At 59.1% G+C, this 20388-nt stretch overlaps 2 protein-coding genes across 7 annotated transcripts in view; one reads left to right on the forward strand and one right to left on the reverse strand.

The window, feature by feature from the left end:
• The window catches only part of LIMS2 (LIM zinc finger domain containing 2), a 39324-nt gene that overhangs the window by 1842 nt on the left and 17094 nt on the right, over positions 1-20388 (reverse strand). For 2 of the 5 annotated variants that reach the window (XM_081142027.1, XM_081142023.1), the window contains exons 2-8: positions 15034-15193; positions 12897-12963; positions 12526-12646; positions 2562-2711; positions 1781-1931; positions 828-920; positions 119-167 (exon numbers count right to left, since the gene is read on the reverse strand). In XM_081142027.1, the coding sequence (XP_080998153.1) occupies positions 119-167; positions 828-920; positions 1781-1931; positions 2562-2711; positions 12526-12646; positions 12897-12963; positions 15034-15193 (791 nt within the window). Of the gene's footprint in view, positions 1-118; positions 168-827; positions 921-1780; positions 1932-2561; positions 2712-12525; positions 12647-12896; positions 12964-15033; positions 15194-18451; positions 18664-20388 lie in introns of those variants that run through there. The other 3 variants (XM_081142025.1, XM_081142026.1, XM_081142024.1) reach the window with 2 other exon arrangements.
• On the forward strand, positions 5480-11310 carry GPR17 (G protein-coupled receptor 17). Of its 2 annotated transcripts, none has more exons than XM_081142029.1 (2): positions 5480-5663; positions 9292-11310. In XM_081142029.1, exon 2 carries the CDS (start codon positions 9323-9325, stop codon positions 10337-10339), a length of 1017 nt encoding a protein of 338 aa, XP_080998155.1. In that variant the 5' UTR covers positions 5480-5663; positions 9292-9322; the 3' UTR covers positions 10340-11310. The 2 variants fall into 2 exon arrangements, with proteins under 2 accessions (XP_080998155.1, XP_080998154.1); XM_081142028.1 differs by lacking the exon at positions 5480-5663 and adding an exon at positions 7886-7970.

Below are 20388 nucleotides of genomic sequence, written 5' to 3' on the forward strand. Positions count from 1 at the left end.
GGCCCAGCTAAGCAAAGTGAGGGCCAGCTGGGCCCACAGCTGCAGGACCCACAGCCCAGAGGGACAGCAGGGAAGAGGGGCGGGGGAAGGAGGGGACCCAAGGACAGAAGTGCCTTACCGTCACCCTCGATCACATGGCTGCAGTTGTAGCAGACGTCCCCAAAGAGCTGTGGACAAGCAGTTACACAAGCAGTGGTGTCCCAGCCCAGGGCCAAGGGAGTATGGCTCCCCCACCCCACCAAAGCTCTCAGTATCCACCTGGGCCTTCTGGGCCCTTCTGCCAGGGTATAGCCTTAGACATGAGGTGAGGCACCCCTGGCCCATCAGAATTGCTCCCTGGGAAGGACAGGTTGAGGCATTGTTCCCCAAAATGCCCCTTTGCTCCTCCTGGTATCCTGAGGGGTGTGGCCAAGGCAGTAACCCGTCTTCCACACCAGAGCAGGTGGGGGCCTTGCCAGGCACGGCAGGAGCAGGGTGATGGCCTACATCAGTCCCGTGAACCCAGAGCGCCACACTGTCTTCTTGTTCGGTCCCTACAAGAGGCCTGGGCCATGGAGCTCACTTCTCAAATGAGGACATGAGGCAGAGAGGGCTGCCCAGGTCTAGACCCTGCACTGGGAGCCTCAGCACCACAACGGGTGCCTGAAGGGCTGCCCCACATGCTCTCCTGCTCTGACTTCCCGCTGCTCACACAGCAGACTTCCCAGCACTCTTCCTGTGGCCTCCCCGTGGCCCCTCAGCCCCCAACAAGGCACATGGCCTCCCTTTCAAATCTGCATCCCTGCGGACCCTGCCAGCCTGCCCCGCCCCGCCCCGCCCCGCCTCACCTGGCTGTAGTGGGTCTCGCAGTAGGCCAGGCCCTTCTTCTCATAGTGCCTGTGCCCCAGGAACGGCTTCTCACACTTGGCACAGACGAAATGCTGGGAGGAGAGGGCGTGGGTGGGCAGCTTAGGCCGGAGCAGTGACCCCGGGACAGGAAGCAAAGGCCAGCGGGCGGCGTGCCTTGCTGGGTTCACAGGGACTGCCCCCGGGTCAGGAGACCCTCCTTCCCAAACACCCAGCGGGTGACCCTGCACATCCCCGTCTCCTCTGGGCGTGCTCCACCCCCGAACACTGTGACCCGACTCAGGTGCTGGTGAGGTGCCTGCTGTGTAACGGCCGTCCCGGGTGAGCTGCTCTGTTGTTTGCCTGGTGCCTTCTTGGAAGGCGGCATGTGTCTGTGTCCCATGGACGCTCCCCTAGAGGCCCCGGGGTCACTGAGCAGCATCTTCCAGTCCAGTGACAATTATTCAGCCGCCCCGAGTGCTGGGGGCCAAGTGTGCATTCTGAAGATGCCACTCAAGGCAGAGCTCCTGGGACAAGAGCCGGCCAGGGCCTGTGTCCAGGCAGTGTCCCCCCATCAGAGTGCACAGTGCAGGGCAGTGCTCGGGGTGACCCGGGTGATGTACCCGAGGCGCTCACCAACAGGTCGACCCAGCTTCTGGGTCTCCATGGGTTGCAGACACAGCCAGTTCTGTCAACCACAATCCCACAGCCCCTACGATTTTCTCATGACTCTGGAATCCTCTAGAAGGCCAGCCAGGGGAGGAAGGGGAGTGTCTCCTAGTTAATACAGCTGAGCTGGTGCCAGATCAGGGGCGAGGAGGGAAAGCACCCAAGAGAAAGGTGCCTGCTGGGAGCCAGCCACGTAGCCGGGATGGGAGTGTGGAGGGGATGCCAGGCCAGAATCCCACTGTGACCGCGAGCCAGGGACCCCTTCCTCTTAGGGCACCGTGCTCACCTCCACGTGCCACTGCTTGCCCAGGGCATTGACCACACGGCCCTCGATGGGCCGGCGGCAGGCTCCACAGATGGGCACACCCATCTTGTCATGGCATGGCAGGCAGTAGAGTTCCCCCTTCAGCTCTCGGGCCTCAGCAGTCAGCTCCTTCCTAAAAGACAATGTGGAGCCCCCAGAGGACACCCCTGCCCTTCTTCAGGGCCCACTGACAGGGGCCACAGCACCCCTCCAGCCCCAGGGAGCAGCCTCCTGAGGGAGCAGAGCCCCCCTCTGTTCCAGCAGAGCACCCTGGGAGATGGCTCTTTGATCTCTGGTCTCTTTGAGGGCTTCCTGTACCCCAGACAGGCCCCGGGCAGGATTCCTGCACAGTACTTGCAGGAGGCAGCCTGCGACAGTCCTGTTAAGTCCTCTGAGAAGCATGTCTGTTCTCTAGGCCCCTCCATACCAGACTGGGGAGCTGGGGCAGGCAGGAGGGAATGGCTCTGCAGCCTCTCTTCCCTCTCTCCTCCACTCTACACCACCAGCAGCAAACCTCCTCCTCACCCTCGCCCACCCTCCCTGCCTCTGATTCCTTCCTGTCAGCTCCATCCAGGGGCCCAGCCCTCCCTCACCCCCCGCCATTCTGGGCCATATGCTCTGTCCTCCCTGAACAGAGCCCTGGAGAAGGGCTTCCTGCAGGGTTGCATCCCAGGCCCCTTTACCTTCTCCAGCACCCCTCTCCTGCCCCATCACTGCTGAGGGTGGGGTATCACCCTGCTCTCCACCAGCCCAGCCCCAGTACCTGCAGTGGGTGCAGCTGAAGTGGTCTGGGTGGTACGTGTCACTCCTAAACATGAGAGGCTGCTCCTCAATGACCAGGTGGCACCGCTGACAGATGTACTTGCCCAAGCCCTTGGCCTTCTCACGGTTGTGGCAGGGCCGGCACAGGTGTCTATGGGAAGCAGGTGGGTATTGGGCAAATTGCCCACTCCTCCCCTTCCTGTCAGACAGCAGGGCCACCTCCCAGCAGAAGAGATCCTCGAAGTGCCCACATCTTAACAAATTCATGTGAGCCTCAAGGGGCTCGGCCAGGGACCCACGGAGCACACCAGCCAGTCCTGCCATCAGGCGGGCACAGGAGAGGGACTGAAGAGACACGGCAGAGGGTGCTGCTCACTGTGCCACCATGGCATAGCACCACGCAGTGCTCCCCCACGTTCCTGAGCCCAGGACATTGTGTGTGATAGAGCAGACATTTCACTGACTTTTGCTAAAAATTAGTTTTATTTTTCAGACGTCTTTTAACACGCATGAGTGGTCATATAGTCACTGTTAGCCTTGTCCCCGCCATGCCCAGCAGCGCGGCCCAGGAGGGCAGGTCTGCTGGCCGCACAGCCCTTTCTCGGGGTCTGCCATAGAGCCATCACAGGCTCGTTCTGTCTTCAAAGAGTGGCACAGCCAAGCCAGGCGTGGCACCACACCCAGGAAAAGCCACCACAGGCTGCTCTGTGAAGACCTCAGAGGTTTCTGACGCTGCTCCCTGCATGGGCAGGGCTGGGGTCTCTGCTGAGAAAGTCGACATGGTTTCCGGTTCCCTGGGCCACACAGGTGGCAGGAACTTGGACTCCGGGTCCCCAGGCAAAGACGTCCGAAGGCCCCAGCACATCCCTCCTGCCCCCACCTGGTCCAGATGCATCTGCCCCCACTTCCAGGCTCCAATCCATAAGGAGCTTCGCCACCCTCGCCTGACCCCAGGGTTGGCCCCTTTATGGGCAGGTCAGGGAGCCCGCTGAGGAGGACTCTCGGGCAAGGTGTGGTAGGCAGACTCTGGACGGCAGGGCAGCCAACTCGGGGTCCATAGCCACAGCTGGGCCTGGGCTCCCCGCTGCGTGACACTGCTTGCTGCTTCCCGTCTCTGTCTTATCTTCCCAGTGGGTGTGAGGGGCAAGAGGCTCAGGTGAGTGCCCAGTAGCCACTTGCTAAGCTGCTCATGGCTCCTAGCTGTGCTTGCCACACAGGGCAGCAACTCCAGATGAGTCTGCTGACCCCTGAGTGACCAAAAGATAGTGAAACAGAGGAAGGGAGGGTGGGCATCATCTCCCCATGACAGCACGGCTAAACCGAGACTGGGAGCTTCTCTCTCGGCCAGGGACCCCTGGCTCTCTCTACCTGTCCACGGGCCACAGATGTGGCTGCAGCCTGAAGCTCTGCGACTAAGGCTTTACCCCTTTCAGTGCCCAGATCCTTGAAGCCCAATGGGCTTTCCTCATCCCACTTTTACCCAGACATCCTGTGCCCCAGCCCTGCTGCAGGACCACCTGCCACAGCAGACCTGGGTTAAGCCACTCTCTCAGACACCCACTGTGGCCAGCCCTGTCCACATCACACACAGTGCCTGTTTATGTCTCTGTCACAGACACAGCATTTACTGATGACTCCTTTTATCACTAGAACAACATTCAACCCATATGGAATAATTTTTGCAATCACCCCAACCCAGAAATGCCCTGCTCAGGGCAGCCAGTCAGGCACCCTTCTTTCGAACCAGTGTGAACCAGCTCTTCCAGTCCCCATTCCCAGGGCACAGCAGGAGGGGACGAGCCTGGGCCCCACACCTGCACATCCACCCACCCCCAGGCAGGGCACAATTAAGGAGCCCAGCTCTTGTAAGGGAGCCCCAGATGGGCATGTGTTTTTGACAGGCCTGACCCCTGCACCAGATCCGAAGGCCACCTGCAGAATATTTTTCCAGGTAGACTGAAGATGGAACCTAAGAATTCTAGCATCAAGGTGCAACAGAAAAACAGAAAAGCACAAAACACACACAAAGCAGAAGTTTTGGAGTCACACATGCTGGGTTCAAATCCTGGCTCTACCACTTCCCAGAGGTTTGCAGCTGGCAAGTTACTGCACTTCGCTAAGCCTCAGGCCCTGGTCAGTGAAGGAGCAGTTATCCTGACTGCACACGTCTGCGCCACCAACAAGCTTAAGACAGTACATGTGGTAGCTACTTTACACGGATAGCTACATACATATTTCACGTTTTAACTAAAATATTTAAAAGTCTTTTGAAATTAAAAATGGTGATTTGGTTCCCTGTGTTACTGGGTGTATCATTTTTGGAAAGATGGAGAAACCACCTTTGCTTGAGCAGTCTCAGGAGCAGCCACTGCTCACCTGCAAACGTCCCCAGTCTTAACCCTCCCAGGATGAGTCCTGAGGGCCAGTGATCAGTGGGACGCCTCCCATCCACAAGAGGAGCCCACACACCGAGGGCCAGGCCCCCCGGCACAGACAGCGCCCCATTATAAGGTGCCTGCAGCTGGGCCCGCTCAAGATAAGGCCACGGTTGATTCGGCGCAGCCAGATGGAGCCTAATTATACAGGGCAGAACACAAGGACCCTACATCAAGTGTCCTGAAAAGATCCCCCCTCATTCACCCAAACAAGATTCTTCAGCCTCCCACCCTCCCCATTCACAGGACCCCTCCACTGTCTCCCATGCGGGCTTGGGAGCCCAAGCCCATTGCCATGGCAGCCAGACCCTCCCCGCCCCCCCCAGTAGGAAATTGTCCCTTCTGAAATGTCTTGCTGTGTGTCAGTCTCAGCCAGTCCCCCCACCCATCCCACAACAACCCTTCAGCTTCGAAGTCAGTCACACACTCAGCCTCTGTGCTGCGAGGGGGCTCAGGCTGGGACACACTGGAATATTCACAGCCCAGTGGCAGCAGAGGCAGTCCTAGGAGTGGCCCAGCACACAAGGGACCCTTCGGGAATGAAGCAGCCTTTCAGAGCCAGAGGGGCTGTAGCCTCCCCCTCTCCTTAAATAGCCTGCCTTCCACTGCAGCTGCAAGGAGCTTGCCACCTCGGTCTTCCCGCCCTCCACCTGCACCGGCCTCGAGAGGTAAGGGCCAGGGCGGGGCAGGCAGGGTGCTCAGGGACCAAGCAGAGGAGGCTTTACGCAGGGCAGGGGTGGAGTGTGCCTGGCCCCGAGATGCATCTCTGTGACCCTGATAGGAAGACAGCGGGGTCTGAATCAGAGCAGCCCACAGGACAGGGTCCCTGTCCTATGTGATGGGCTCAGACAGTGCTCGCCTCAGACCCACAGCTGCAGCGAGCCAGCACCAGCCTCCTCACCACAGGGCTGCCGCACAGCATGAGCCAGATGACGGGCGCGGGGAGCGGTGCTAGGCTGCCCATCTGCCCCAGGACACCACTGAGGCCGCCTACTACGGCCACATCCACCCAGTTGCTCACTTACCCACAGCCGTGCCACCCTGCCGGCACTGCCCAGGCTGCACTCCAAGCACCCTCAGCCTCCCCCTTTGGGCAGAGTGAGCTGGTGCAGAGCAGTACAGGCCAGGCTCATGTTTCAATGGAATGCACGGAGTGAAATGGGCCGGTTTCAGACCATCCTGCACAAATCAGTATCAAACTCCTAAAATGGAGAGGGACAGAAAAACTGAAACCAGAAACGGGCCTGAAAGCACTTTGAAATCAAGTCTCTATCTAGAGAGCGTGCTGCCTGCAGCCCTCAGCAGGAGTGGGAGGCCGAGGGCAGGGGCCCGGGGGCAGAAAGCCAGGTGCCACAGGCCCACCCAGGGCCGGGCCGGGCCGTGCAACCTGTGGGGTCATGCAGGGCTCCACACTCGGATTAGCTCTGCTATCACTATCTTAAAAGTCCTACTTTTTTTAAAAAAATGTATTTTTATTAATTTGAGAGAGAGAGGGAGAGGTAGAAACACTGATGAGAGACATTGATCAGCTGCCTCCTGCAGGCCCCCTACTGGGGATCGAGCCCACAACCCCAGCATGTGCTGATCCGGGAATTGAACCAGTGACCTCTTGGTTCATGGGCTGATGCTCAACGACTGAGCCACTCTGGCTGGGCAAACTCCTACTTTTTGAACAAGGGTCCTGCATTTTCATTTTGGGTTGGGCCCCCCCAAATTTTGTCACTGGTTCTGGGGCCAGGCTCCAAGCAGGAGGCACTGAGCCAGGGAGACAGCCTGAGTGCAAGCTCTGAGACCCAGCCACACTCCAAGCTCTGGCAACAAGGGCCTGTCCATCCCTTCCCCACAAGTAAGGCCATGTCCTGGGATGTGCTGGGTGTCCCTGCTGAGTCTGACTTCCAACTCCTAGGCCACTACCCCTGGCCAGGTGACCTTGGGCAAGTTCGCTGATTCAGAGCTTTGATTTCCTCATCTGCAAAATGGGGTCATTGATGCCTGCCTCTTAGGACTCGTATGAGCAAGCACAGGCACACCACCTGTGCCAGGCAGAACAGCCTGCATGTAGGGGCCAGGTGACCACTGCAAGTGGAGAAGATCCAGGCATGGAGGGGAGGGTGCCCAGCTCTACCCCTCTGCTGCCCCTTCTTCATCCCTGGCTTCCAACAGGACCCCCCACTCCTTGGCTGCAGCCCCTCTCCCAGCCTCCAGGCCTTCCCTCTCAGGTCACGCACATGAGGAAACAGCAGGAAAATCATCTCTGAATTTCAGGTATCCCAAAATGCTCTGGGGCCAGAGGAGATAATTTGGGGAGGGGAACATCCCCGGATCCCTTCAAAAATTAAAAAATGTGCTATAATTAGATATTCACACCCCTCCCCCTTTACTTGAGGCCATCAACTGGCCAGACTCGCTCTGCCACTTACTCACATTGCCCCTGGCTCCCACCACTCAGCCAGTGGGCCCTCACCTCTCCACACGGGGCAGGGGCACCATTAGAAAAGCCAGGCTGACAGCCAGCACACCCAGGATCTGGACCACCTTCCCTGCTCCCTCTACAGCAGGAGGTCATGCCAGGCCCTCCCCACACACCTGTTTCTTCATTCATGCCTAAGGGTGTCACCCAGCTCCCTCCCCTCAAGGGGCTGCTGCACTAACAGAGCCCATCACCATGCCCCTGAAGCACGGCTACTCTTCATGCCAGCCCGTCAGACGTATTACCACAGTCATTAAAAGGACAGGAAACAGGCTGGGAGAAACCTGTGGAGGACATGCTCCGGGTGCCCCTGCTCAGCACAGAGCCAGGCTCAGCCACAAGAACCACCCTGCCACCCGTCACCCTGCCCAGCTGCAGCCTGGGCTTTTCCCCCCGCTGCTGGAATGCTGCTTCTCTCCCGTGAACAGCCCCTCCTGCCCCTCAGCAGTCCAGACACACAGGCCAGGAGACCAGCTTCCAGGGGAGCCCAGAAGCTGCGCTGCAGGTGAGAGTCCCCCAGGCTGAGGCTTGTTAGCAACCAACCCCAGGGAATGAGCAGCAGGGCCGATGCCTCCCTGATTCCAGCTCGATGTGAGGGGTCCCTGTCTCTTGCCCTCTCCAGCCTGCACCTCCCACCCCCAGGCCTGGTGAAACAGTCAGTGTGCTTGGGATCTACCCTCTTCTCTTTGGATCTCCTGAGTAGACCAAAATCAAAACAGGTGCATGTTACCCTGTCTGTTGGGAGAGAGAGACCCATCCAGAGCTAGGTTCACCATTTGTAAACGGCTGTTGCCCAGGCTGGCAGGGCTCTGAGCTGGCCTCTCCGGTGTGGGGAACGCAGGCAAGTAAACCCGGCGAACATCAACCTGGCCCCAACGTCTCTGGGGTTGCGGATCTAGAAAGCCCTGGCCATTCTCTTCTGTGGCTGACATGGTCCTCTCCCCTGGGAAAGAACCTGCTCCAATTGCTAAACTCCTCTGTGTGATAACAGACCCTGCTGCCCGAGGCCTGAGTTCAGGGCTTTCTTCACCCATTAGGACGTCCGAAACAGAGTTAGTTGCTGAGTCCAAAAAGCAGGACAGACCCGGGGACCCATGCCTACGTGGCCTTCAGGTGCCAGTGGACAGAGCAGGAGTCTGGCCTCCTGGGACACTGCCCTCACTGCATTTCTGGCAGCCTCCTCTGTGGCAGGAGCAGGGGAGCTGCAGTCAGGGACTGGCAGGAGAGAAGGCAAAGCGGCAGTCCTCAGCCTGCCACTGAGGGAAGTGCCTGTCAGGGAGGGTCCAGGGACTGGGTGAGCAGGATTTACCTGGCACAGCCAAAGCTAGAGAGGAGCTGGCAGGGCTCTGCATTCGAGGCTCTTGGGACTAGGTAACCCACCTCCTGCCCATCAGGAATGGGGCTCAGGGGCCCCACGTGCCAACCCTGCCACTGAGAATACACCTGAGGACCAGGACAGAAAATATGGAACCCCTCTCTCCATCCCCCCCACCCTGGTCTCAGGCAGACAGGGCTCACTCCCCTCTCACCCCAGTGCTGACCCTGTGCCCTGGGTCTGACGCAGACTCAGCCCCGCACAGCCTCGGGGAGAAGTCCGCCCAGGGGCCACAGGAAGGCTCCCGGCCCGGGTTCTGTTTGTTCTTCTTGGTGAAGTTCAGAAAGCCTGTGACACAGATGGACACAGGAGGTGGCCCCATTGTCCCCTAAGCAATGCCAAGCATGGAACAGCAGGTCCTGGGGTGAGGAACAGGCAGGCTCTGGAGGGCTCTCTTTGGGGTTCCCCAGAAAGCGGTGCTCTACTGGGACCTGTCCACTGTTCCTTCCAGGCTCGTCCCAGGCTCTGCCCCCAGCTGAAGCATGAACGGCCTCGAGGCCGCCTCCCCAGGTCTGATGGCCAACCTTTCCCCGGCGGCTGCAGATCAGTGTGGCCAGGAGACGTGGCTGGAGAACGTCCTCTTTGCCTCCTTCTACCTCCTGAACTTCCTCCTGGCTTTCGTCGGCAATGCCCTGGCCCTGTGGCTTTTCATCCGGGACCACAGGTCAGGCACCCCGGCCAATGTGTTCCTGATGCACCTGGCCATGGCCGACCTGTCCTGCGTGCTGGTCCTGCCCACGCGCCTCGTCTACCACTTCTCGGGGAGCCACTGGCCTTTTGGGGAAATCCCGTGCCGCCTCACGGGCTTCCTCTTTTACCTCAACATGTACGCCAGCATCTACTTCCTCACCTGCATCAGCGCCGACCGCTTCCTGGCTGTCGTGTACCCCGTCAAGTCCCTCAGGCTCCGCAGGCCCCTCTACGCACACCTGGCCTGCGCCTTCCTCTGGGTGGTGGTGGCCGTGGCCATGGCCCCACTGCTGGTGAGCCCACAAACCGTGCAGACGAACCACACGGTCATCTGCCTACAGCTGTACCGGGAGAAGGCCTCCCTGCATGCGCCGGTGTCCCTGGCTGTGGCCTTCACCTTCCCGTTTGTCACCACAGTTACCTGCTACCTGCTGATCATCCACAGCCTGCGGCGAGGCCCCCGCATGGAGCAGCGCCTCAAGAGCAAAGCGGTCCGCACCATCGCCCTGGTGCTCACCATCTTCCTGGTCTGCTTCGTGCCCTACCACGCCCACCGCTTCTTCTACCTGCTGCGCTCCCGGGGCGCGGCCTCCTGCGCGGCCCGGCGCGCCCTGGCGCTGGGGAACCGCGTCACCTCCTGCCTCACCAGCCTCAACGGGGCGCTCGATCCCATCATGTACTTTTTTGTGGCCGAGAAGTTCCGCAACACCCTGTGCGGCCTGCTCCGCTGCAAACAGCTCTCAGGCCCGCCGCCCAGCCTCGAGGGGAAAACCAATGACAGCTCGCTGAGCGCCAGGTCAGAGCTGTGAGCCCGACCCGCCTCTGCACTCTCAGGACAGCTCCCCCAGGGTGCTGAGGCTTCTCCCAGGCTCACGGAGAAGCCCACCTCTGCCCAGCCGCGCACTGAGAAAAGCAAGGAATCTCAGCCGGTCACCGCCGCTCCCTCCCAGGTCAGAGGTCAGAGCTCCTCCTCTCGCCCAGCGCCCAGTTCTGTCTTACTCAACCTACAAATCCCTAAGAAGGGAGACCTGTCTGCAGACCTGTGCTGGCCCAGCTCACTCACCGCTACTAGATACTTAGCGACTTCACCCGCAGTGAGAGGGGCAGGGAGCGGAGAAGGAACTCCTAAACAAGGAGTCTCTTTCCTCCCTGAGGCTGCCTGTCAGCTCCAGCCTCGCCTCCTCTCACTGAAGAACCACCCGGCACCAAGCTCTTCCCCCCCCCCCCCAGAACCCAGAGAGGGGACGGGCTCTCCTGAGGGTAGGAGGCGTGTCTAAATATTTCCTATCACATGCAAGGTACTTTGAGTTCCCTTGGGGCACCTTTGCCAGATGACCCGAGTTTAGGAGACACAAACTATAAATTATAGTTGAACACTGTAAGTACATTTCAGGCCAGTCGCCAGGCGACATCCAGCAGACACAGCCTGTGGGGCACATCACTTCTTGATCCCTCCTGTATAAACCCAGAGGCCTGCCTGTGGCCTGACAATCCCCAGAGCTGCTCAGCAGCTGCCCGTCGGAATCCTGGTCGCACACAGTACGAGCGGACGGCCCGGCTGTGTCACTGCCTGAGAACACTGTGGGCAGGGAACCGGGTCCTGGCATGCGATCCCCCTCAGACCCGCAGGGGTATCCGCAGCCCTGCTTGCTCTCAAGAGGCCTCTCCAGCCTGGACTGGCCAAGCACTGAGCTGTTCACTCCGTAATGTGACAGGTGTTGCCCTAGCAGTTCCTTTTTTGTACTTTATTATGCTGATTATAAACATAACTGTACTTGAAGACTCTGAAGGTGATTGTGTTTGGTTAACATAACACCCTTCCCAGAACGTCTCCCTTCAATCCAAGAACGGCAAAGTGGAGGCGAAGGCAGCAGAGTTGGGCAGCCCGAGCTCTTGACTGAGTTTCACATCCCACAGCAGGCCCACTCCACACAGGCCCCAGGGTTCAAGCAGGGCCCTGCCCCCATCCGTTACAGCAAAGCTGCTTTACTTCTGTGTCCAGTCGTAAATTTCCTGAGCACTTCTAGCCTATTCTGAATTTTCCCAACCATGCAATGGGACTGGTGCAGTATGAGCTGCGGCTACAGACAGGGACAGGACTTGGTCCGGCATATACCTGGCAGGGGACCCTGCCCACTGATCAGCACAGGACCCCCAAGGCACTGCCTCCCCACCCCCCCAGGCTCTCATTTGAACTCAGGCTCCTGCTGAGTGACACCCAAGTAGACACAGGGCAGCATGGGGCAGGCAAAGAGACGTCAGGAAGGAGCAAAGGGTGCTAGGTCAGAGAACAGAGATGGTAACAGGTGCCCAGATAGGAGAGGGTATAGGAATCGGCAGGTAGCTGGGTGTGGATCAGGCGGTAGGCGGTGTTTTTCCCAAGACTTGGTGGTCAGTGCAGGAGAAGCTGAGTCTGCTGGGATCCCCTGCACTGGGGACACCTGGTGGACACTCACCAGTGGAGATGTCACGTGGGCAGCAGAGTGTCCCACAGGAGAGGTCTGGGGTAGGGGTGTACATCTGAATTGTTCAACACAATTGGAGTGCAGGTGCACAGGGCTCCAGAGGTGCAGAGACATGGCCAGGCTGCAGGGAACACTGATGCTGGGCAGCAAGGGTGCCCCCAGACCCTGTCCCCTTGGGGAGGTGGGAGGTCATCACCCTGGAGCAGGGGGTGGGGGGAGTGGAGACAGTGGTAGGAGGAGGGGTGAAGTGAAAAGGCGACACTTCTCCAAAGGAGTGCCTCTCAGGTTGTTAAGAGACCTAACCCTGAGCACCAATGAGACTGATGGCCCTGAAGTTAGGAATGGATTGGGGACGCCTGGTGGAGTGCTTTATCTCCAGGAGCATCCAGCCAGGGGTACAGGTGGAAGCAGACGGCTCGTGTCAGGAGGCGTGACCTGACTCAAAGCTCCTTATCCATCCTCTGAGCCTAATGGCTCCCACTCTGGCCACCTCCCTCCCTGCCCATCTCACCTGGGCAGGCCCATCTCACCTGCCAGCATTCCTCACGAAGCCCAGGTCAGCCAGCTCCACATCACACAGTTCACAGCAGAAGCACCCTGGGTGCCAGTTGTTGTTCATGGCCTTGATGACGCGGCCAATGATGAACTCGCCTAAAAGAGAGAGGTCCCGGCTTGCCAGGGCAGGGCACAGCCCCTCGCCCTCCTCAGCCCCGCCCCAAGCCCTGTCGGCACTGGCCTCTTCCTGGTCTTAGGGCCCCACCCCCAGAGCTTGGGAAGGTGATGCCTGCAGGGGTGCCAAGGCTGGTGCTCAGAGAGACAGGGCCTGGGCAGTCGGGGGAGCATGGGACCCTGCTGCCTGCCTCTGGGCCCCACAGAGGCACACGCCGTCGCCAGCCCTTACCACAGGATCCGCAGCATGGAGCAAACAGCATTTGAAAGTCATGTTCGCAGTACTTCCGGCCTTCAAACTACAAATAGAGCCAGCAGAGAAAGGACAAGCTACTACCCATCATTCTCTGCGCCGCACTGGCCAGCTCTGTCCACTGGCCAGCTCTGTCCGATCAGGACCTGCCCTTAGGCTAGATAAGCACCCAACCCTCCCCTCAGACAGGGCTTCCGAAAGGAAGTGACAACCAGCTGAAAGACAGTAGGGACCGGGGTACCAGAGGGGGGCAGGCAGAGAGAGGGAGCAGCAGGTACAAGGCCTGGAGACAGGACTGAAAGTGAGGGCCTCATTTAAGCAGGGGGCTCAGCAAGGCCAGCCCTCGGGGCTCTGCTGTTTGCTGAAGATGCTGGCTCTGTCAGTCCTGGGAGCCTGCTGAGGGCTGGGGGTGGGAGCGTAGGCTGGGAGGGCTCTAGTCAAGTTTGAATTGTAGGGGTCACTTTGCCCCATTCCCTGTGTTTTCTCTGTGTGAGAAGTCCATTCCCCTGGAGGACACGAAAGACCCAGAAAGGGAAACGGGGGGGGGGGGGTGCTGAGGGAGAGCCCGAGTCCTGAGGCCAGCAGGAGCCAGTGTCTGGACATCATCTGTCTGGGCAACTAGGACCCTTGCACTGGCCCCACAGTGGCCAGAGCCAGCCCCTGCTTCCAGCAATGAGTATTTCCTGAGCACCTACTATGTGCCAGGCTTTGTTCCAGGCACAGGGACACCATTCCCACAGGTCTGCCCACCCCTCCCACAGCCTGTACAGTTGGCTAGCATTTCCCAGCAGGCACCATGAGGAACAGCTGCTTGCACTCGGCCAGGCAGATCACACACCCACAGCCATCCATCAGCCAATCCATCAGCTCTGACTTTGAAATCTAGCATCTGCCACTGGTCACCACCCATAAGGACCAGCGCTGGCTGGAGCTCGGGTGCTGATCTATAGTGTTTGTCAGTTTCTACGGTGCACGTGTTCCCACCACAGCATGACATGGGTGCGACAGGGCATGGGGCCGAGAACAGGCGTGCAGAGCTAACCACCACGGCACAGCACGTCCGCCACACAGCTGTGCAGAAGGAACTTCAAAGGCACAGATGATAGTAAAATAACAAAATAATTAGGAAGTGGTGGGCTTTGAGTTTTGCTACCTTTGTTTTTAATAAACTTTATCTCATTGTGCATTTATATAATTTAATTTTTAATAACTGTGTTTAACAACCAGCTTGCAGTATTACTGAAAATTTAACAACGTGCTCTTATGAGCAAGTGTGCCCAGTCAAGGCACCTTCCCTTTCACCTGGATGATTGCAAAAGGCCAGCTTCTGATCCCACCTGTACTCCTAGCTTCTGTCCCTGCACCCCTACAGCCTCTCCTCAGCACAGCAACCTGAGTGGCCCTTTCCCAGTGTGGAGAGAATGACTCATTTGCCCCATGCCCTGCGATGGCTCCTGCCTCTCCCACAGTGACATCCTAAGGCCCTACAAAGGCCCACTGGGTCAAACAAAATCTGCCTCCCTGCCCTCATCCCCAATGCTCCCTTTTCTCTGCTTCCCTCACACTGACCTCCCACTGCTCTTCAAACACCCTGCACTTTCCGACCTCAGGCCCTTTGCATTTGCTGTGCCTTGCTGCGTGCTCTTCCTGCCACTGCGTGCAGGCTCCCTTACCTCTTCCAGGTCTCCCCACCCACCCTCCCTACCCCGACATCCCTTACAACCAGCGCACTCAGCACCATCTGATAGACATTAAGTTGCAAGTTTACTGTCTGATTCCAAGGAAGGGGAAGTGCACAGGGCACGGTGTTTGCACCCCAGTCCTCTCAGAGTCTGTCCAGAGAACACTGGATGAAAGGTGACCCTCTTTCAGCATCCGCAGCCACCAGGGGAGCACCACTGAAGCCCACAGTGAGGGATGGGCCCACAAGTGTGACAAGCACATTTCTGTGCTGGCAGGAGCACAGCTGGGCTCCAGGCCTGGCATGGCTGCCCTATCTGTTACTGGCCAGGCCCCCAGGGGACACAGCCCACAGGATCCCGGTGGCAGACTCAGAGCTGGGTCAGGGGCTGGGGCTCTGAGGAGGCAGTGGCTGGGGTCCTGGGAGCACCCTCACCTCGTAGAAGAGCCCCTCAGGGAAGGGCCGGAAGCACTGGGCACACACGAAGCAGTGCTCATGGTAAAGCTCTCCACTGCTGCTGACGATCCTCTCAGCGGGGGCAAAGCGGGCCTGGCAGCGCTGGCACACTGCATTCGCCAAGGCGCTGGACATGTTGCTGGGGGGAGAAGAAATGGGAAGGAAGGTCAGGCCTGGGGAGGGCACAGACCATCAGGCCTGGAGGGTACATTCCATGGACATGTCCCCTCCTTCAGAAGATAAGATGTTTTCTGGGGTAAAGAAAATCACTTTCCTCACCCAATGACGGTCTTGGCACTGTGGGGACTCAGAGACACGTGGTCAGAGCCACGTTACGGGTACAGGCTCGGGTCAGCCTTCTCGGCCGCCCATACATGCCTGTAGCAATGTGGCTGTGGAGACGCTGACGTCAGCATGCACTCCCAGGTGACTGTCCTGCAAGGCCCGGCTGCCTCTCCATCACACGGTGGAGAAAGCGCCACAGTGGGTGGAGGCAAAGCTCCCTGTCTCTGAACCCCATCTTTCTGCCACACTCTGCAGCCCCCAGTGCAGTTTGAAGTGGGTCAGGTACAGGCAGGCCACAGCCAGGCGCACACTGGTCCGAGCAGTTAGGGCTCTGGTCGGCTGCTCTTGGTAACTGCACAGCAGGGCTACCCCCCCTCTCCGGGCCCAGACTCCCAGCTGTGGGAACAACACACTCCTGGCTGCAGTTACACATTCTGTGGTGGTTAGATGAGGGGAATGCACACACACAGGTCTCAGCAGGGCGCCTGGACCACCGTAAGGCCCTACAAAAGATGGTTGTCAATGTGGCTGACTTGGTCCCCACGCTGCTCAGTCTTCATCGTGCTGGGCCATTTCTTGGGGTGTCAATGGTCACCTCAGCTCCCTCTTGTGCCTCTTGACACCCCTTCTCAGGGAACCAGAGGGTGTCTCAAGACATAGAGCATCACCCAGGCACAGGTGAGCGTCTCCGTATTCATACTCTCATTTAATCCCCAGGGCAGCCTGCTTTCCAGATGAGACCTCAGGCTCAGAGAGGCTGAATAACTGCCCAAGCTCACACAGCAGATGACAGTCCAGAGTGGAACCCCCATTGGTCAGACTTTGGTGGCTCTTTCCCCTGCACCATGAGTTAGTTTCAAATCATCTGACCCCCAAAAATATGGAATCACCATACGTGGGGAAGTGCAACTCTTTAGGCCAGAAGCAGGGTGGAGAGCAAACCTCATCATGGTGGCTAACTGCTATCGCTGGTGGAAGTGATGGGCTTCCCTCAGGGAAAAGTGTGATCCAAACTGAACTACAGGAGAAAGGCTCGTGCTGACTCCAGCCCAGGGGTCCTGAGGCAGGGCCAGGAGGAGCCCTGCAGGACTCCACAGCCCCACCGCCCTGGTGGCCATGCCTTTTCCTACAAGTGAGCAAATGGGCTTTCTCCAGTGTCAGCATCGATGTTGGTGGTGCTGCCTGGGAACTAGTCATGACACTGAGGAGAGATGAGGTGTCATGTTTGAGAACATCTTTCCAGCCTGATCTGCCTCCCAGGGTACTGAACCCCACTGCTCACTGCACAGCATCATGAGGAGAATTCCTGAGTGAGTGAGCCCCCCAGGCAGGAGAGGCCCAGGAGATGGAGCAAACTCTGTCACCCAAGGGTCTAGGATAGGATGTGGGCAGTCCGTCTATGGAAGGTCGGAGGATCACTGCCACCGGGACACAGACTGGAGGCTGGGCTGGGGCATCCAGGCAGGACCTTCTCTCTGCTCCACTTGGGGAGCCCACATGGCCAGGGCAGGGCAGGAGGGCTCCTCAGCACGCCTTGCCAGGTACTGGACTTCTGCAGGTTCAGCCTGCCCTCAGACGCACTTCAGAGACCAGAGACCCCTCTGATGTCCATAATTAGGCTGCAGGGTCAAGGAAGCAGGATAGTGGCAGAAGTAGGGAAGGACCCAAGATGAAAGGGAGGCTGTGCTGCAGTGGCCACCTGCCCACCCCACTCCCACCTCTGTCCTCCCAGCTCCCTGCTGGTTCCTAGGGTGAGCAGACCGGGCAGAGGACTGACAGCCAGGGCCCCACAGAGGGCAGGGCCACACTTGGTCAGCACAGACATAGCTTCCTGCCTCGTGAGCCTGGCCTTGTCTTCCTGAAGTGCACACCCACCGTGGCAGGAGAAGTTCCAACGCCTGGCTGCAAAATAGACCTTGGGTGTCTTGAATAAGTCAGAAATCAACAGGAAATCCTGTGACTCTGGGACTGCAATTCCCCACTTAAAGGACCCAACAAATGAAGCTGAAATGAGGATTCAAGTATAGCCCCAGGCTTCTGGGTTGTTCCTTAACCCAGACCTCTGGGCCCTAACCAGGTGAGCACACAACACACCCAATGCCTGTCTGCCCTCCAGAGCCCCACCCCTGCCCCAGGGCTGATGAGCTGTGCCTTCAGGCATCTCCACACCTCTCTAATGAGAGAACTGGCCCTTGGCTGGTCTGTGTCCAGTTCCCTGCCTGGGTTCCTGGGCATCTTGGGTCACGGATATTGCTGTCTGTCGCTGCATACCTTGCACAGCCCTGGCACAGGCAGTGGGGTGGGGGGGTGACGCCCTATGTCCTATACCCACTGGCCACCCCAGCCCAAGTCTCAGGCAGCAGCACCCCTAACGGCACCTCTGTGGCCGCTTCCCCATGCCACCCTGCTCAGGAACAGACCACACTCCAACCCACTGGCCAAAGACAGAGGGATGGACAGATGTGCTGGACACGTGAACCACAACACTGGCAGGGACAGTGCCAGCTGTCTCCTGTAGCGGAAACTCTGAGCTCACTCCTGCTGTTTGAACCCTAATAGCCCCAGCCACCTGCTGTGGGACCTGGTGAAAGGTACCAGCTCCTCTGGGCCTTCATTTCCTTATTTGCAAAGAGGTGCATCAGAGTAACAGTAACTGCCTGGTAGAGCTCAGGTGAGGAATTCGAGGCCCAGCATGCAGAGCAGAGCCATAGGCGGAGTGCTGGACAAAGAGCTGCTGTTTCCAGTGACTCTGGGAGCTTCCGGAGCTCCGCCACCCGCCCAGCCTGCACGCCCTGCAAGAGGGCAAAGGGTAGGACACAGGAACATTCCCCTCCTCCTTCACACATTCCAGCCAAGAACAGGGAACACAGTCTTCCCAGTTACACAAAGTCCCCATGAAGACACAGCACCCACCCCAAGTGCACAAAGCACACGCTGCCAAGGGCACACCCAGAGACCAGGAGAGCACGCCATCCTAGACCCCTTCTCCAACCCTCCCCAGGACCCCAAAATGCTCTCAACCTTGACAGCCAATATAAGCTAATTTGTGGGCTTGTGCCAGATGTCACTGAGTGACAAGATGTCACTGGGGTGGGGGGAGCCCTCTCCGTACCAGGTCCTTGTGAAGGGAGACTGCTGGTTCCAGATAAGGAAACTGAAGCACAGAGAGGACCATTAGCCTACTGAGGGTCACAGAGAATTGGACCCATGTTGTCTCTTGTCCTCTCAGCTCCTGGTGGTATCATACAGGCATGGACACTGAAGACTCTGTTTTTTTTTCAATAATCTCAGAACTTCCTCCACTCCAGCTTCCACCACCTGAGCCTAGAAAGATGGTGTTAGGGCTTAGAGGCAGGCAGCGGCCAGCCACAGGGGTTTGTTCACACTCAAGGGCAGGTCAGTGTCACTGAAGCACGTCAGCCTGGGTGGCAGTCAGCCCAGCGCGTTGCTCTGCGGCAAGCAGACCCCTGCAGTTGTCACTTGGACACTGGCCGGCTGTATGGCCCACAGCACAGTCCTCTCTGAACTTCAGCTTCATCATCTGTAAAACGGGCAGGCAACACCTATCAGCTACCTCCAGGGTTGATGGGGGGTGAAGAGAGGCAACACCTGCAAGCACAGCCCGTAACTGCTCCATAACCGGCAACCAGGTGTCTCCCTTCCCTCCTTCACCCAGATCTTGACTGTGCCACTGCCATGTGCCAGACACTGCTCCAGGTGGGGGGAGAGGGCCACCAAAGCTCCAGGGAAGCTGCCCAGTACTGCCTGGCCTCTGCCCTGCCCCTCCTGCATGAGGTGAGGCAGGACCGCCAGCTGCATGCAGAGGCCAGAAGCTTACACAAAGCAGCCCCACATCCACGCTGGAAAGTCCACGTGCTGCCTGGGGCTGCCACACACGAAGCACTTATACCACCCGCGTAACCTCCCAAACTCGTACAGATGCCATCAGAGCCACAGGCCTCTCTGCGTAGCAGCCCATTCACTTTTAAGCAGGTGCCCTTTAAACACATCATGATGGCAACAGACAGCGAGCAAACAGGGAGCAAAGTTCACAGAAAAATAAAGCTGAGTGGCACGTGCCCGCACGAGCGCTCCTGAAGCTCGCTCTCTTCCCGCCTCGCGCCCTCCCAGCATTTCAGCGTGTCCCTCTTGGGTGTCTATGCCATGCCATCTGTCTCCAACACCACTGCGGGTCTCCCATGCCCTAGTCACCCACTCCCCACACTACCGCTCACTCCACAGATGCCAGGCTGCTCCGGGGCAGGAAGGGGGGTTCCCACCTACTCAGATGAGGCCTGGCCTGCTGAGCCTCAAGTTCTCTGCCTGAGCAGCAGGCTTGTCCAGTCCCCATCCAGGCCCTTGCTGGGGCTACAGCGCCAGGGACAGGTGCAAGCCCGGCCAGCAGCTGCCCCACAGCCGCCTGCAGCCTCTGCCCGCCCCACCGCTCCTCCACGCCCTCCCTCCTGCTCCGTTCTCAGCCCAGGCTCAGTGCTCACCACCCCGAAGGCCGCCCTGGCCCAGCCCCGTGAACGCGGAGCAGGCTGCATTCCCACGGGCACCCTTCGCCCGGGCTGCCTCCCCTCCCTAGGCCTCGGGGTCCCTGGGCGCTGCGGCCGTAGCTCTGTCTCCACCTGCCGCCCTCCCCGACCTCAGTGTCCTGGCCCGGCCCCTGCACACTCCGAGGCGAGGCCGGGCAGTCCTTCCTGCTCTCCTGTCCCTGGAGGTGCCGCCCGACGGCAGGGGGCTGCCAGCCCCACCTGCCCAGACGCCTCCCCCGCTGGGGCTCCAGCACCGGCCGCACCCCCTCCGAGCCCAGGAGAGCTCATCTCCTGGATGCCCTGAGGTCCACCTGAACCCCAGGGGCTCCCCCCACCCCAAAAGGAGGCTCTTGCCCGTGCACACGGCCGCTGCCCACGGGCCAAGGCAGCTCCGGCTCTAGGTCCGCCCGCCCGGCCGCACTCGGATGGGTGACGTCCAGCAGGCTGTCCCCCCCCCCCCCGTTTGCTGACATATAAAGTGGTGATAAAAGCCCCGGCCTGAAAGCGGTCC

Source organism: Miniopterus schreibersii, assembly GCF_964146895.1.
Source record: "Miniopterus schreibersii genome assembly, chromosome: 7".
Taxonomy (NCBI): domain Eukaryota; kingdom Metazoa; phylum Chordata; class Mammalia; order Chiroptera; family Miniopteridae; genus Miniopterus; species Miniopterus schreibersii.